At 50.0% G+C, this 16,239-nt stretch overlaps 1 protein-coding gene across 1 annotated transcript in view; it reads left to right on the top strand.

The window, feature by feature from the left end:
- The window catches only part of ACSF3 (acyl-CoA synthetase family member 3), a 178,353-nt gene that overhangs the window by 23,408 nt on the left and 138,706 nt on the right, over positions 1 to 16,239 (top strand). Inside the window, exon 7 of the mRNA XM_067302352.1 lies at positions 1,315 to 1,427. Within this exon, the coding sequence (XP_067158453.1) occupies positions 1,315 to 1,427 (113 nt within the window). The remainder of the gene's footprint in view (positions 1 to 1,314; positions 1,428 to 16,239) is intronic.

Genomic DNA, 16,239 nt, shown 5'->3' with positions numbered 1-16,239 from the left:
CCTCTGACAATTAAGAGCAAATATCCCCATTTCCCAGTTGTCATACTTGTCTCAAGCCAGGCATAAAGGGTTGATGCTTTTAATCAGGTTTGAGAGAGCAAGCAAGCTGCAGAGCTTGTCTTTGGATCTTCCCAGAGCTTGCGTTCCTCGGTCCCAGCGCTGAGCTCCACATCCTCTGCACCCTGCTCTAAGGACTTTCCAATCATGCTGCGTTGGACTGCTGCCCGCTGCCTGGCTAGCAGAGTTAGAAAGCACCACCAACTGGTGACTCTCTAGGTGGGAAAAATTGATCATATCATAAAATAAAGAGTAGGGGTGTCAGTTTCTGCTCAGACCTGTCCAGTTCTCCCCAGCCACAGGTCACTCTCTGCTGACATCTTTCTGGACCCTGTTCAGGTTTGTGCGTTCGCTGGTCTCTGATCGCAGGAGATGGAAGTCCCGAGTCTCTCCTTGCAGTGAGAGCAGCCTTGTGCCATTGAGATGCAGAGTGAAACCTACTGAGCCAGCAGATGCCCAAGACTCCTGGTTGCTGCTGTGCCTTGAGCCCCCTATCAGATAGAGGTCTCGGGAACAAAGCTGCCCTTTCATCTTTATTCTCCGAAGCTTACCAAGAAGAACACACGTTAAACCAAGGGGTGGGAATCTTGCAGGATGCAGGTTTGAGAGCTCTGGGTTGCTGGACCATCTTGCAGCTTAATAGCAGTTGTTCCTGACACTGTGTCAGATTCCCTGGCTTTGAAAATTGAAACCTGTGGAAGAATAGTGTGTTTTGATCTGTGCTTTTCTCCTATCATGTTTTATATACAGTGTATTGATGTCATATAAAACTGAGATAATCCCTTGCAATTCTTACATTGTTAAGCCTTTGCCTTCTCTGTCAGGTCCAGGCTATAGAGAAGCAGTGAGGCACTGTAGCAATCATTGTGCTCTTTCTTTTCAAATCTCTGTGTAGGTTTTTGTTTTGTTTTTTTTTTTTAACACAGCTTTATTACTGAGCTACGAAGCTGTGCTGATGTCTTCAAAGACTGGCCAAGAGAAACTGTTCGGAGCTGGAGACACATTTGTTTTCCTAGGCATTTTCAACACTGCCTGCTCAGCAAACATCTGAGTATTGCACCACAGTGACATTTGCATGCAGACATATGATGTGATTGAAGCCTTCCTGAAGGGTAAACCCCCGCTAGGAAGTTCTTTAGTGACAGCACAGTCTGCAGATGCCATTGATAGTAGAGCAGCTGCTCTTTGCATCCTTGATTTTTCTTTTCCCAAAGGCTGTCCACTGTCTCAGTCATGTTCCCTCTTTTTCCTTCGCAGGTTCGGTGGGGACCCCACTTCCGGGGGTGGAAGTGCGCATTGCCACTGAGATCTTGAAAAGCGGCATTCACTCCTACAGTATCCATGCCCAGGGAGATGAAAACAGCACACAGGTAGTGCGCAGCCGTGTTCTCTGCTGCTTGAATTTTTCTGATGAAAAGCTCTCCTCCACAGCCCTTTGAAACCCCAAGGATCGGGATTGAGGCTTGCCCTACTGTTATTCCCAGGAACTCAGTGATGCTATTTAGTCTTTTCCCTTTCTTGCATTCTTTTTATGTCCTATTATATTCATGGTACTTTATGGGCCACACAAGTGTTGTCCTCGCTGTGAAGACCAAAGAGGAGCAATGTCTGAGAGAAAAGAACAAATCCCTACATGGGGGTGGGAGGTGAAGGGCTATGGTGTAAGAAGATGATATTGTGTCTGCTGAGGCTGTTGATGCCCAGAGGAAGGTGATGAGTTAAGCTGTGCATGGCCTTTGAAAGCTAGGACAAAAAGTTAGTCCAGTGCAGTAGGTAAGAACAAGGTATTGAAGGCTGGATCCTAATCAGGTCCAAAGAGCAAGCATAAGAGTCACTAAATATCTACAGTCTGAGGGAGAGGATGAGTAATGGAAGATCTAGAAGCAGAGTCCATGCTTATTTTACTGGATTTGGTGAAGGCGTTAGCAGTGAGAATTGGAAGGGGAAGACTGGGGGACTTGGGGTTGTATTTGTTTTGAAATGGCACAGGGGGAAGTTCATCAGGTTCCCATGAAAGCGCAGTTCCATGCTAAGCTCCAGCTGCCAAGTCTTGTCTGCAGTGATGATTCTGGTATCTCAGAGAAGTCAGATATCCTTGATGGTGGAGTGGTGGTGCCCCTTTCCCCATGAGCTGCCCTGGTGTTGCGGTGCTGTGTGTCTGTCTCCTCATGCAGAAGCAGTCCCTGAGACCCCACTCTGACCGAGGTTCAGGGCAAGCTGCAGGATGTCCTGCTGCCTCAGACCCTTCCTCTCCTTGTGGAAACAACTAAGCAGGGTTTGCATTCCTGCCATGTCTCCTTCACACCCTCATTGTGGGTGCAGGTCTTGCTGCCTCCTGCAGATCAATAGCCAGGTGATATACGGGCTTGGCTGAGTAGATAGATACTGCATATGTGAAAGAAATTACGCCAGCAGTGTCTGTGCATTGTGTGGGTGTAAAACAGGCAGGCCTGCACCCCAACCTGAAATACGCAGCTTTACTTGCTCCTTTAGGAAAGTAGATGAGTTTCTCATCTAGCCACACACATGCCAAGGGTTCAGAAGGAGCTTCTTGGTCTCTGACAGGAAATGCTTGGGGACACTGCTAATGTAAGTATGGGTGAAAAGCTTGAGAAATCCCTTTACCTCTAGAAGCGGTGATCTGTGCTGGAAAGCAGGCTGGAATAGCCAGTAGTACTGCACCATTGCGCTTCTGTGTGCTGACAGTCCTTCGTCCGGGTTGTGAGAGTTCAGGCTGCGGAGTGTTAGCACAGACGCAGACCTGGCACACCAGTTGGTGTGACAGGGGAATATCCCCTCCCTGAAGTGAGACCTAGTGCAAAAGCCAGGAGCAGGAAGTTCATGCCACACTGATGTTTCAGGCACCAGACTCCAGGTAGCAACACTTGACTGATTCATATAAAAATTCATTGTATTCTCTGATACTGGGGGAGGTGGAAAAGTGAAAAATTGTATCTGTGTTCTGATGCCATAACGAGGCAGTGGATCCCACTCCACACGTGCAAAACCAGCCTCCTGAAGAGATGAGAAGGAAGCAGTCTTGGCAGGGATTGTGACTTCTGTAAAAAAGCTGTTGGCTGCTCTCTACTCTGTGTTACTAACCTTGTTTGGCTGAAGAGTGGACAAGGTAGGAGGCCTGGAGTGGCTACTCTGGTGCAATGCCTTAATGCGTAGGAAGCGATGTCCCATTTTTATCGCTTCACAGAAACAGTGTTATGTTTCACATTTTTGACTCCTTATCCCAGAGATAGATATTGGCCTTTTTTTCGCTTGCAAGAAACTGAGACATGAAATATAGCCTGTGTGTCCATTTTAATAATGATCCTATAATGCTTTTTACCCTGAAGGATCCCTAGGCGCTTTACAAATTAGGTCTCAAACACAAGAATCCCTGAAGTACAGCTACTTCCAGGATGAAATGTGGACATTGTTTTTCTGAGTTATGAGAGAAAAAAATATATGATGTTTCTTTTTGCTTGATATTCCTTTCTTCTCCCTTCTCTTCTGGTTGTACTGGAAGAGTGAACAGAGAAGAATGGGAGTCCAGACTACTTTCCTCTGATGCTGGAAATCCACCATCCCTCAGGGTTTCAGAGAGTTGAGGTTCGAATAACTGAGGGCTTTTTCCTTTCTGGCTTCAGGCTGAGTTTATATTTGGGGCAGAGGAATAGCCCTTTTAGCCCAGCCATTTCTCACGTATACCCTTCAAGCCTCCAAGTCCCCTGTGTGAGTGGCTGAGGTGCCTACTGATGTCTAAATGTGCTCTCTGGGAGCTTATACCAGCACTGGCTTTGGCCCTGCGCCCCTTGCTGATGGCTCACTTTCCGTCAAACCCTCCCTAGAGCTTTTCTGAATGTTCTGGTGAATTCTCAAGACATCTAGCTGGGAGGAAGCAGGAGGCAGTAGAGTTTGCCGCTGGGTATTGGCTTGATGGTTCCTCTCTGAAGAGCTGTCCTTGTTTTGCCCACCTTACCCCTTTTCCCAGCTTGACTGGAAGGTTCTTCAGATTGTGTGAAGTCACTGAAGGAAGGGGAATGACCCCATCTGCTTAAGGCCACCCTTTGAAATAGTCACTGGCCTGGGTTTTGTCTGTTGGTAGTGGCCGGTACCTCCAGCACATCCTGCTCTCAAAAGCATTTCAGGAGCAGAGCAGAACAGGGAGCTTCTGTCCCTGGGACTGTCAGGAAGGCCATGGCAAGGTGGGAGAAAAGGTCACCGCTCTCAGTGTGTCTTGGCACAGAGAGATGTGTAGAGATGCCAGGAATTTAATATTTATATTACCTGGATAGTGCCAGCCCAAACAATATGACTTTATATTGCATGGCTGTGCTGGCGGCCAGGTGCCGGTCACCTGCGGAGCTCGGAGCCTGTCGCCACCCACCTGTTCTGCAGGAAACGCAGAGGCAGAAAGTCTTCAATTAACAATATAACTTAACTACTTCACACCTGCAGTCACACGCAAAAAGCCTCAGCTGATGTTTGTTCCTGGCCTTACGTGCTCCGGCTGGCACACATCGTGTGTGTGTTTGCTTAATAATTTATATCAGAGTATGTCAGTGAAACATACTTAAACCAAGGAAAAATTGGCAGTCCAAGTGCTCATTGCACTCCACTGGTCAAAGGAAAGGCCTGGCTTTGTTCAAGCATGGGGAAATCGGGGCACCTCCACTGCAGTGGGGCTCTCCTGGTGGGGAGAAGACCTGCTTGCGGTCCCGGACCTGAGCCCCCTCCCTGGCTGTGCCACCTGATAAACCCTGGTGGGTCCTTTTCTTTACCTTTGTCCTCCAGCTTGTGAGAAGGGTTAAACAAATATTTACTTACCTCCTTCACGGGAGGGCGCTATGCCTTAATGCACGTTTGTTAAGGGCTACGAGACCCCTGGTATGGACCGGTGTGGAGCAAGGGCAGAGGAGGCAGACAGGCCAAGGTGGAAGAGGAGAGTGGCAGCCAGCCGGGGCCGGGTGACGGTGCGTACACAGCCCTTCCTTTCCACCATCCGTGCTTCATGTGTCCGATTGCGATTGATAAGTGCATCAGTGGGCCCCATCCTTGCTCTGGGCATTTCTGTATGTTTTGGTGCTGCTGATATGAAAAACCACCAAATGTCACATAATGGATTGCTCATTCCACTGTAGGAAATAAACACCTCCCAGCAGCCGGACCAGCGCAATAAACGCCTGCCGTCTGCTTCAGTTATGTGACTTTCAGGGCAGGGACCTCTCTTTGCACACAGAAAGTGCGGTGCACATCTGTGCTGCTCCACGGATGGTAATGAAGCTGCCAAGAGAGAGCCGCTCCTGGCCGTAGCAAGGGTCCCCTCCGTGCCCCGCGCAGCGTGTCTGTCGGCGTGCGCAGGGTTAACGGCGAGGAGCACCGTCAGGGCGGTAAGGCTGAGGGCAACTACCTGTAGGATCTGGTGAGAAGCTGAGCACCCCGTTAAGAGGCTCAAAACCGTCTCTTGTCACCCTCCGCTCCGTTCCTGCGAGAAGGTGATCTTCTCGCCCGGGGTTAGGCGCATTGTCAGGGCAATCTGCGAGGCATTCGCACTTCAGCTGTGCTGTGTGACTAACCAGAAACCTTCCCCGCTCCCTGCTTTCTGTGAGCAGTAAGAGAGCCTGCGTTTGCCAAGGAAATTATTTGCTTAGCTGTACAAAGCCTCACAAGGTCATTGCCTTGCCTGCTTGTGTTGGGCTGAGGTTTTTACGTTCTGCTCCCTCTTGACAAAATAAGACAACAGACTTTCTCTGAGCCGTTTGTTCCCAGCTGACGCTGTCTCTCTCGTTAAGTGGGGGATCATTTTGTTTCTTTTTACATTTTTGCCCTTTGGACATGTTTGTGCATCCTGCCAGAGTGAGATGCAAACAGGAACTCAGACACATCTCAGCGACTGCCGAGACGGATCCTGACCCCCTCCCCCAGGCGGTGGCGAAGGAAGGGTGTGTGGGTGGTGGGAGCAGAGAGGTGGGGAGCATTTCTACTTTGCCATCCGGTAACTGTGCGAGCTTGTGGCAGGGGACTGATGTAATTTGCAAAGCTGGTTTCTGGCACTCCCTGAAGATCAATAATCTACTTAGCTGAAAGTTTGCTGGATCGTGCTGCTCCTCTCTCATCCCTTGATTAGTGTGCTGGATCCCATTCACACGTGCTCCGTCCAGCCCTCCCGTCTCCTTGCAGCTCTAATGCGCGTCTTGCTCCGTTGTGTCCAGCTTGCTCAGGTTTTTCTAGCTGGCTCTCGTGCCACTTCCTTTCTAATCGTTGCTGCACCTTGGGCTGCAAGGAGGTTTCCCGAGCTGACGTGCGTTCAGGCTGCCTGCCGTGCCCTGCCTTCCCCCTTGTCCTTTGCGCTGCCCAGGCTCGGCTTCACCTTTCCTCCTGGGCATTAGGCAAAAGGGTGAAGCAGCACGGTCACCACCAGCACCAAAACAGCACGCTCCAGCCTGGCAAGGCCCCTCTCTGCGCTGTCTGTGCCAGCTGGGGATGCTCGGTAGCCTGGGGTGGCACGTGGAGCCGGAGGCCAAGCTCCAGGGCAGGGCCGTGCCCTGGGCAGCGTGGTCGGGAGGTGGCGCTCCCCCTCCGAGCACCGCGGCGTGGTGCCTGCGGGCTGGGAGCCTGCCACCCTGCCTTGGCCGGCTGCCTGCCCTCTGCGCTGGGGACGGAGCCGGCGTCCCTCACCTCCTCCCCGCTCCGGGAGCGTGGTCCCCTGGAGAGGTGCCGTCCTTTCAAGTGCTTGGAAAAGTGGCTCTTCTGCATTTTTTTCTCCAGGGAACAGAGAGGTGCAGAAGTGGGTGTGATGGGAGAGCAGCGGCTCTGCCCGCTTGGAGCCGTCCCAGGTGTTGCTGCCGTAGCTGCTCACGTAAGAAACGATTCCCGAACGTTTAACCTGCCTTAAGCAGCTGCCTATTGAGCCAGTCTGACCATATAAGCGGGCTCAGTGGTAACAGAGAGCTGAGTTTAACCAAAGAGCCTGCGTGTTTCTGTAGGGGGAGAAGTCGGCAATCTTCCTTACCCACAGCCCCAGACGCTTTTTCTTTTGGTCTTTTTTCCCCCGTAACTTTTTGGCAGCCTGGCCCAAGGCTGGCTGCTCGCTCTCCCCGTGCGTGGTTCCCGCGCGCAGGAAAGGGTTACTCATTTCCAGTGCTGAGTGTTTCGGTTTGCTTTGTTCAGTGCGATGCATATTTCATACGCTTAGCTTCCCAGCTGGCAGAGGCCTGTAAACCCTGTGAGCTGTGGGGTATTGTCTCTCTCCTTCTTTATTTATTTGTTTGTTGGTTGTTAGGTTTTTGGGGTTGTCATTTTTGTTGGGTTTTTTTTCTTTTCCAAATTGCTCACTCTCACGAAAGCCAAACCCCAGTCTCTGACAATAGGGGTCTATCAATAGATAAATGGTTTCACAGCTGTATCTAATGCAGTGCTCTAGCCAGGGCTTTTATGGCGAGTAATTTTCTCGTGATGAGGCTGTGAAGAGAGCCGTGCGGGACGTATGGATTGCAGGAGCTGGCAGCAGGAGGATGCTGCAGCCATGGGCTTTTCTCCCCCCCCCCCCCCCCCTTTTTAAAGGTTGTAATTATCTCGTTGTTTATCCATATGCAAGCTGTCGTCCTGGACGGGAACCGGCTCGGCTGTGGCCATTCCTCCCCACCGCCACCAGCGCCTCCTGGCCCCTCCTCCCCGTGCCCCCCACATCTCCGCCATCTGTCAGCAGCTCGCTGCCGGTTGCTGGCACCCACGTACAGCAGAGCAGAGGAGCTGCGGGCTTGGGGGTAGCTGGCAGGGTGACGCTTTGTTAAGACCTCAGCTCTTTGCAGTTGATGCCCCTGTGATGGGGACCAGGAATGGCTCTGTCTTGCTCACGTTCATCTGAGATCTCCGTAGAGCCAGCGGGGAAGGCTGCTTGGGATTGTCTGAGAAGAGTTCAGGCTTCCTCCAAGGCCTGGCATCCACGTCGCTGCTACACGGGGCAGGGAAATGTCCCATGGGTAGGGTGTGAGTGCTGTTAACTTCAGCCCTTGGCACCTCTCAGGGCCGGGTCCCCCATAAAAGTGCAGTTGCAGGTGCATCTCTTGCGTGGTTGCCTCCTCTGTCCATCCCAGCCATCCGGGTATTTTTAAAAGGCTGGCGCAGAGGTGTCTGTAGCTCCGAATGCAGAGCGCGTTGGTGTGTGCAGCGGGACGGTTAGCAGCATCTGCCTTTTAGAAACAACGTCCCGCTGTGATTGGGAGACGCTGAAGCGAGAGTTTCCCCTTGCTGTTTGTGCGGTTACAGCCCGGAGGTCAGCAGCACTTCTGAGAGCCCCCCGGCTCCTCTCCACACTGGGCAGGGCTGGCAGAGCGCTCCGGAGGGCACACCAGCCTGCTCCTGGCTGCCCGCCTCTTCACGGTGTCTCATTTTACAAAGGTATCCCCGGTATTTTCAGATTAAAATTAAAAATAAAATGGGCTTGTTGCATGTAGTAAGACAGAGTCAATCACTGTCCCAGGAGGAATATTCTCAAACCAGGCATTTTAGCGTCCTAAAAGCTGGTCACTGTGTGATGCTTTCTAGCTGCACTGGAAAATGTTTCAGACTTATGCAGTGCTGTAACTATAAAATATTTATCTTACTGAAAGCGTGGAAGATATACTCCCCTCCTTCTCGGAGCTCCAACCTCCCAGGCACACGCTTCTCCTAGGTGTTGGCAGACCAGAGGTAGGAAGGGACAGGCATTTTCTGCCTGCCTGAGCAGAGGGCAATAGGTATTTTGCTTGAAGACCTGGGGGGTTCGGTGATGGGTGAGTGGAAGGAGGTTTCTCCCGGGGAGCCTTGCAAGTGGGGTTGAAAGTGAAAGCCTGTCCGGTGAGGAGATGAGACTGTTCATGCGGGTGTAAAGAGGAAGCCTGCTTCTGTGGGAGGTAATTATAGGATGATGGCAGCTTACAGGGCTCGTTTACCCTGAGAAGGAGCGTAGAGATGATCTCCAGGAGCTGTTCTGCCCCAGTGCAATTGGACACAGTTGCAGGAACTTGCTCTAGACCCCACGGAGACGGCGGAGCAGTGGCTTTGGAAGGACGCGGATGTTTCTGTCCTGCGTGGGCTGTGCTCTTTGACTCACTGCTTTGTAACTGAAACACCTTCCCAGCCCGAGCTTGAAAGCTGCTAGAATCTGCAACCGCATCGCTACTTAAAATATATTTAAACATTTTAATGCTCTAGTTCTGATGTGTGACTTAGGTATGTTGTGTTAGGACTGGAGCCAATGATGACCAAGTGTTGTGCTAAGAAGGAAAAAAGTTGCTAAATGTGTAGAAATGGATTCACGACTTCTGAGCCTTCTGCTTTGAGAATCCAGAAGAACAGCCTGGGAATCGGCCACAAAAGTGGAAGAATTGGGTGAGATGTACTGGAACAGACCTGGAGTTCTGGACAGACAGACATGTCCAGGCCCTTTTACCAGAGCCCTCTGGCAGTGCTTTAGGAAGACTGACTACAGAGAACTGCAGAGAGGAGATCTTATAGTCAGCTTGTCCCTGCTGCTCTTCCAGGACTGACTTTCCAGGCCTCCGCTGGTTTGTGCATCTTTTCTTGCACCCTACAGGAGTTTCGTGCAGTGCCAGACCTGTTTGGAGGAGTGAGGTGGCTGCGTTGTTCGCTTAGAGTTTGTCTTAAATGCTGTGAGCAAATACAGTGCTGGGAAAATGCAAGGTCTGTGCAAGTGAGGCGTGATATGAAATGGCAAGTGTGTGCAGTAAGTTCCCTGGGCCTGGCTCTGCCAGCAGTGGCAGCTCTTGGTTGTGTTGAAGTGTGATGTGGCTTGTTAATGAGAAGCCAAGCAGCACTTATGTCTTGATAGCATTTAGTACAAAAAGCCCATCTTGCCCTGAACTGAGGGATTCTCTGGCTATCAGACAGACCTGTGCATGGGAGGAAATGCTGCAAGTTCCAGGAGAGGAAATAGCTCTGAAGTACATGCGTGTCAGCTTTCTGCAGGCTGACAAGACGGGTAGGCCCTCGCCATGCACCTGAAAAAGGAGCGGAGTCTTGGGGGCTGCTGTCACTGAGCTGCGCTTGGCCAAAGCACCGAGCGATGTGGGAAGGCAGCATGCGTCGCTGAGGCTAGAGACAGGCGTATGCCAGCCGTGATGGGCATTCCTGAAAATGGACAGTTATGGACATACTGGTCAGGATGTGACCACCTGGCCCAGTGAGTCCAGGTTCTGGCTGGCCCAGGCAGCTGTCCTGCTTTGTCCCTTTCCTATCCTGATCAAACTTCAGCCTATAACTGTTTGCTCTTTGTCCTCAGTGCTCCTACAGTTCCTGAACGTCTTTCCTCCCAGCACTAAAAACTTTCCTCTGTTTCTGTGTCCCTGCTGCATCCTGCCCTCGGGTACCGGTGCCTCCGTTGTCCCACAGGTCTCTGTGACGGTAAGCCTTACCTCCAGCATCCCAGTCCCATCTCTGATCAGCAGTCACTGCAGTAGGTGCAGGACGTGCCCTGTGGTGTTGAAGCTTCACAAGATGCCTTCTTGTCAGCAGCAAGCTGCTGACTGGGGCTCAAACTCTTATTTGGGCCTTGGGAGGAAATTCAAGTTGATCTACAGCAGTTTGGAAGAGTTCAGAACGATGCTGATGACTCTGCCTAGCTCACACAGGGTCAGGGGCTCGGGATGCTTCAGACCCTGACTGCTCTGCCTGGGTCTTTGCTCACTGCACAGATCTCACCCTCAGCCCCATAATCTTCCCTGCAAGTAAGCGCTTCCCGGGCAGGCAGTGTGTGGAATGTGTTGTTGAAGGCTGCCTGGAGTAGATCTGCTGCTTTTCTTTTATCTGGAATATCAGTCCTCAGGTTATCTGGCACAACCCATTTTTGGTAAACATGTTGCATTTTTTCCTGTTTTCCATTTGCCTCTGTCTTTACTTCTTCTTCCAAAAACTTCTTCCAAAGCCTTTTCAGTTTGGATACTCTAGTTGTTATGTATATTCCAGTTATGATTTCTGTTTCACCACGTCTCTCTCATCTCCTCAGTATCCTGTTTTGGGTCCAAGTAACTCGAGTTTCTCCATTTTGTTGCCCAGGCTTCTTTCTTTACTATATAAACATTTTAGTTGTTTCTTACTGACTACGTCCATTCCTTAGTCCACTTAGTCAATAATCGCGTTCTCGTTGGTATTTGTATCTTCTTTTACTTGCTGTGTGTTGTCTGATGTTTTCTGTGGCCATAGCTGTATTTTTCTTCCCCCTGGTAGTAAAAGCAGAGGCAGAGATTATGTTAGCATCATTTCCCCTTGTTTCTCAGCTGAAAGCTTTTCTTATCAGTAGAAGCAGCCTTGATCCCAGAAGACTATTTTCTTGTGCATTCAAATGGGGTCCATCTGTCAAGAAGAACTCTTTCCCTGAGTGCTTCCTTTGGGATAACCACCTGAAACCTTTGTCACAGCACTCTCAAGCTCTCTATTAATTTCTTTGTTATCATTTCATGCTTTCATTCCCTTTGTAGGGCAGGAAGATTTCACCCTGAGCTTCCCCCTGCCTTGGGGTGTCTGTCCTTGGTCCCCTTCACCAGGAACCTGGCAGTCTTGGTTCTCCCAACGTGAGGGCAAGTGGTGGATTCCTCTCTGCTCCCATCAGGGCTGCTTTTGGTCTTTAGCCCTATTCTGTATCTTTGCTTGTGTCAGCAGAGCCTTCTGCCACCTGATCTACCTGGGAGATTGGGAGGTTGGTGTTGTGAAGCATGGGATGAAGCGAGTCTCCTGCCCACTCAGTCACTGGTGTTTGTTTCTACTCGGTCGTTGAACCTCACACCTGAATCCTCCTGATGTGTGGGTTTGGCCTGCGTGCTCATGGGTTGCACTCCTGGCCTCCCCCATGCTAAGCTGCTTGGCCCTACATCAGGTTGTGGACATTGTCGCTGGGGTAGCACCTTGTGGTGATGTTTGCTGAAGAGCCCTGCTCATGGTAGGGAGACACTGAAGATCAGAGGCCAGAAGAAAAAGGGGCAGTCTCTGCCCCAGAGAGCTCTCGGGCAAGCGTGAGAGGCAAGAGCTGCCTGGGGGCAGGTTAGCACACGGAAACGATTAGAGGTTCTTGGGCAGTGCGATCGTCTGCAGCCGCAGCACATCACAGCCTCGCTGACCTCGCCTTTTAAGTGAGGCTTATGAAGAACGAAGCAAAGGTGGGACACTAATTGAATCCTTGCCTGGTCCTCTGCCTGCCCCAAAGCACAAAATCAGAGCGGGTGTTGTGAGTGCACGTCAGGAGTCTTTCTCTAATGAACAGAGCGGAGGGAGTGGGAAGATGTGCTGACATCTCGCCTCGTTTATTATCTTCTGAAGCCTGCAAACAAGAGAGATGAGAACAACAGAGCGGAGAGCTGTTGGCATTTCTGGAATAGTGTTACATTTCTAATTTATGGTGTTAATATAGATCAAGAAGTTTTGGGTCTGTGGAATAACTGCAGGGAGGACTGACCTTTTCCAAACTTGGGTTGTTTTCTGTGGTTCTTTTGGGATCATCTGGAGTTAATCAGTCTAACTTTTGAAAATCAGTTTTGCCTAAAAATATATACGTTCACTTTTGTTTTCAGTGGAACAGCATTTGCTATAAGTAGAGGGTTGGCTTTTTTTGAAAATAAGTTTCAGCGTTCCAACTCCACTGTGCACCAGCCTTGCTTTTAAATTTATAACCTTCCAAAATGAAAAGTAAATTGATTGTGTTATTCCCAGCCCTTTTATAAAAGTTAACATTGCAAAAACAGATGTGAAATGTGGCCTTGTAGATTACAGTCTGGGCTTGGGGTTTTTTTTGTTTTTCTTTTTCTTGCTTTCTCTGTGCTGTGTCCCTGAGGAGCAGAAATCTGCCTTTTTCCAGCAGGAGGAAAATTGTTCTGTGTCTAAATTGCCTCCTGCTTGCCTTCTGCAGGATGCTGCAGGACACAGAGCTCATAGGAGAGAGAATGCTTTTACAAAAACATGCAACTTAGCAGGGAATTTTTAATTATGAATGTGCATGAGAGATCAGATTGCCTGGGAATTCAGTAATGCACTAGCAAGCCTCACACCTCTAGGACATCCGTTCAGATATGACCCAGAGAGACGGTGATTAAAAGGCACTGTCAGGCAGATGATTAGTCTCCAGCCTCCTTTGGAGGTGAGGTAAACATGCCCTCGCTTTCCTTTCCTTGCCACCCACTGCACTGGGGCCAGAGCCTGGGTGCAGCCTGATCCTCTGTCCTGGAAAAGCAGGGTCTGAGCAGAGCCTAGAGCTCCCATGATCTTCCTGAGCAGGGGGAACTTTTGCAGAACTCAGAGAATTCAGCTTACATGAGAAAAGAGTGGAGCTGTAGGAGACACTTGCAGTTGCAGGAAGGACAAGCCATCCAGTGGCCTGCCTGCTTCAGGGGACAAGTGCCACGGACGGGTCCCTGGGGAGGGAGAGCTGGCAGTTCCCAGTAGCAAACTGCTTGTACAGCTTGGTGGGGGCTGAGCTCTTGGGTGCTACCGGTGTTATGGCAAGGCTTTGCTGCATCACTAGTGCTCTCTTGGCTGGGGAGATCTTGAACCAGTAAGTGAGTGGTCTTCTGAGGGCTAGGGACATGTCTGGAAATGCTGTAGGCAGGCAAGCTTCTGCAAAAGCACGGTGTAAGTGTGGTGTAGCATCCACTCTTCTTGCTTCTCTGGCCACTCAAGAGTGCTGTGGTTGATTTGGCTGAACGGGGTAAATGACAGGGAAAATACAATTTAAATAAAATGTAGGTTCATAAAGCTGAGTCTTGTGGACAAACATCACTCCGCAGGCTGCCAGGAATTGAGCTGAGCAGGCAGAAGTGGCCACTAAAATAGAAGCAGCCACTGACTAGCGAGGCTTCGGCAGCGAAGATCTCTTACAGCTCCTCTGGGCAGCATTGGGGACCAAGTGCAAGCTCTCCCTGCTGCAGCATATGGCTAATGGCTCTTTTGCGTGTTACCACGTGCAGAGGCCGCTCTGCGGACACATCTTGCAGCTAGACCCAGGGCTGTGTGCAGGGTAGGAGGTGGGGCAGAGCTCCCTTCAGGTTTTGTTGTATTATTTTCCGTGCTCTGATATTTAAGACAAGTTATTACTCTGTGAAAACTGCTAAAAGAGCTCCATTGCCTCCGTAAATCTCACACGTACAAATTACTGTCTTCTAGTAGTCACTTAAAAGGCCAGGTTGCTTAATTATTTTGATCACAGTAATCACTTATTTACAAGGTGGGGAAAAGTGCCAAGCATTTTTAAGCTGATCAATACGGTACTGACTGTGGCAGAGGAGTCAGGGTTGCAGAAGCATTTTTTTTTTTTTTCCTCCCCACAAATGTAAATGATTTTGCTTTTCTTGGTTGCATTGGTGACGGTGAAGGGCACGGTGGGTGTGTTCACGACACGTTGCCCTCGGAAGCCCTCAGTGTTTTCAGCCTGCGAGACGGCTGTTGGGCAGCACGCCGGGTCTGTGCAGCTGGAGAGGGGCTGGTGCGTGGCGAGTCGGCCCTGGGAGGGTGCGGGACGGCGACCCGACGGGACGGGACGGGCTGCAGGAGGCTTGCTGTGCCCTGCCCAGCCTGTGCCCACGTGGAGCTGTTCTGGCAGCAGTGATCGTACAGGCAAATCGAGCTGCTGCGGAGTCCGGGCAAGGCTGGCCCGGACCCAAGGATGGACGCATGAGTAGGGAAGAGTAATAGGAAAATCTTGTAAGAGACAAGAACGGCGCGGTGAGGTGCAGGTTTCTTTCATCCGTGTTAAAGGCTTAGAACATTCTTGGTTTAGTGTGTAAGGCAGCAGCTCTTTGGAAATGGATTAAAAATATCACCTCTGCTTCCTGCGTGCCGTATGTTGGCTCTTTCTCACCACCCAACTTTATTTCCAGGGCTAAAAGAATCTCCTTTCCCTGCCCTGCTCCCTCCTTCCACTTTACCCCATCCCAGCAAACTCTGCTCTTCCGCAAATGCACTGCCTTGCCTTCCGCTTCACCAGTGCGGTAAGATCTGTTGTCAGGCCTCCTCCTAAGAGAAGATATTCTGACCTGCAGCCTCTGAACCTTTGGTACTCACTCGGGAAAGAGGATTAGGATTAGGTCTTGGGGGGAGGTGGAGGGCAAGGTCTGATATATGTCAATTGTGTTCCACTGAATCATATTCTTGGGCTCCTGCTTCTGTTTCCAGCCTGAAGAAGGGCTTTTTTTTTTTTTTTTTTTTTTCCTAAAAGCTTGTCTGTCTTCCTCCCAGCTCTGTCAATCTAATAAGTTATTACTTCTCCTTACAAACCTTGCCTTTCAACTTTCACTGTTTGTCTTCCACATGTTTCTGCTTAGGAATATCCAGTGGTGATTCTGGTTCCCAGTGAAAGACACACTGCTGTAAGTCTACCTTCATAAAAGCTCCTAATTCCATTAAAGTCCATTATAAACTCCTCTCCTGCAGTTCCCAGGGGAGAGAGGGATAGCATATATCAGAGACCACAAGAAAACAAATGGCCACTTTGAACAAATCACAGGGCTGCTTGCCAAATGGGGATTCCCAGCTATTTACAAACCACCATTGCTTCCTGCTAATAAAGAGGTAAAATGGAAGCAGTGAAAATATGCATTTTATAATCACCCAGATTTATTCCTTCAAAGGATTTATTACAACCTTTTATTTTCATGCGTGGAAAATGTAATCTTATCTAGCGTGCTGGCTGGCCCAGCTCAGCTTGCTGAATCTGTTTTACAGCGGAAAGCTATCAAACACCAACCTTCCAGGGCACGCTGTGGCTGCATGTTAAAGTTGCTAGAACGCGGTTAAAGCAGTTGAAATGTGCATTAAAATATGGCACTAGAAGAATAGGATATCTGTGCAATTAGCAACCTGATTCTTTCAGCAGCTGCTTGAAACATAGATCTAGTGTGTCAACAAAAGGGTACCCCAGAGATTTGATGGAGTAAGGAAACAAACAAGCTAGCCACGCTGCTGCCGCAAATTCCTGCTTTTGAAGCATGTTACCAGTGTGCTAGCTTGGTATATATGTATGGTTTTAGCAGGGATCAGATGCAAGAGGTTGTAGCAGATAAATGCCTTGAACCCTGACTTTTAATTTATGCTGTTTTCAGGCAACACAAGCTGCTGGCACTGGGGTGGTTTGTGTCCTCTTTGCTACACTGGGGAGCAGTGCCAGTGACATTCGGAGTTCAGCAAGCAAAATCCTATTAAGATAAC

This window comes from Apteryx mantelli, chromosome 10, assembly GCF_036417845.1.
Source record: "Apteryx mantelli isolate bAptMan1 chromosome 10, bAptMan1.hap1, whole genome shotgun sequence".
Classification (NCBI taxonomy): Eukaryota; Metazoa; Chordata; class Aves; order Apterygiformes; family Apterygidae; genus Apteryx; species Apteryx mantelli.
Note: the sequence above shows the minus strand (reverse complement) of the source record. Positions and strands in the feature narration are given on the sequence as shown.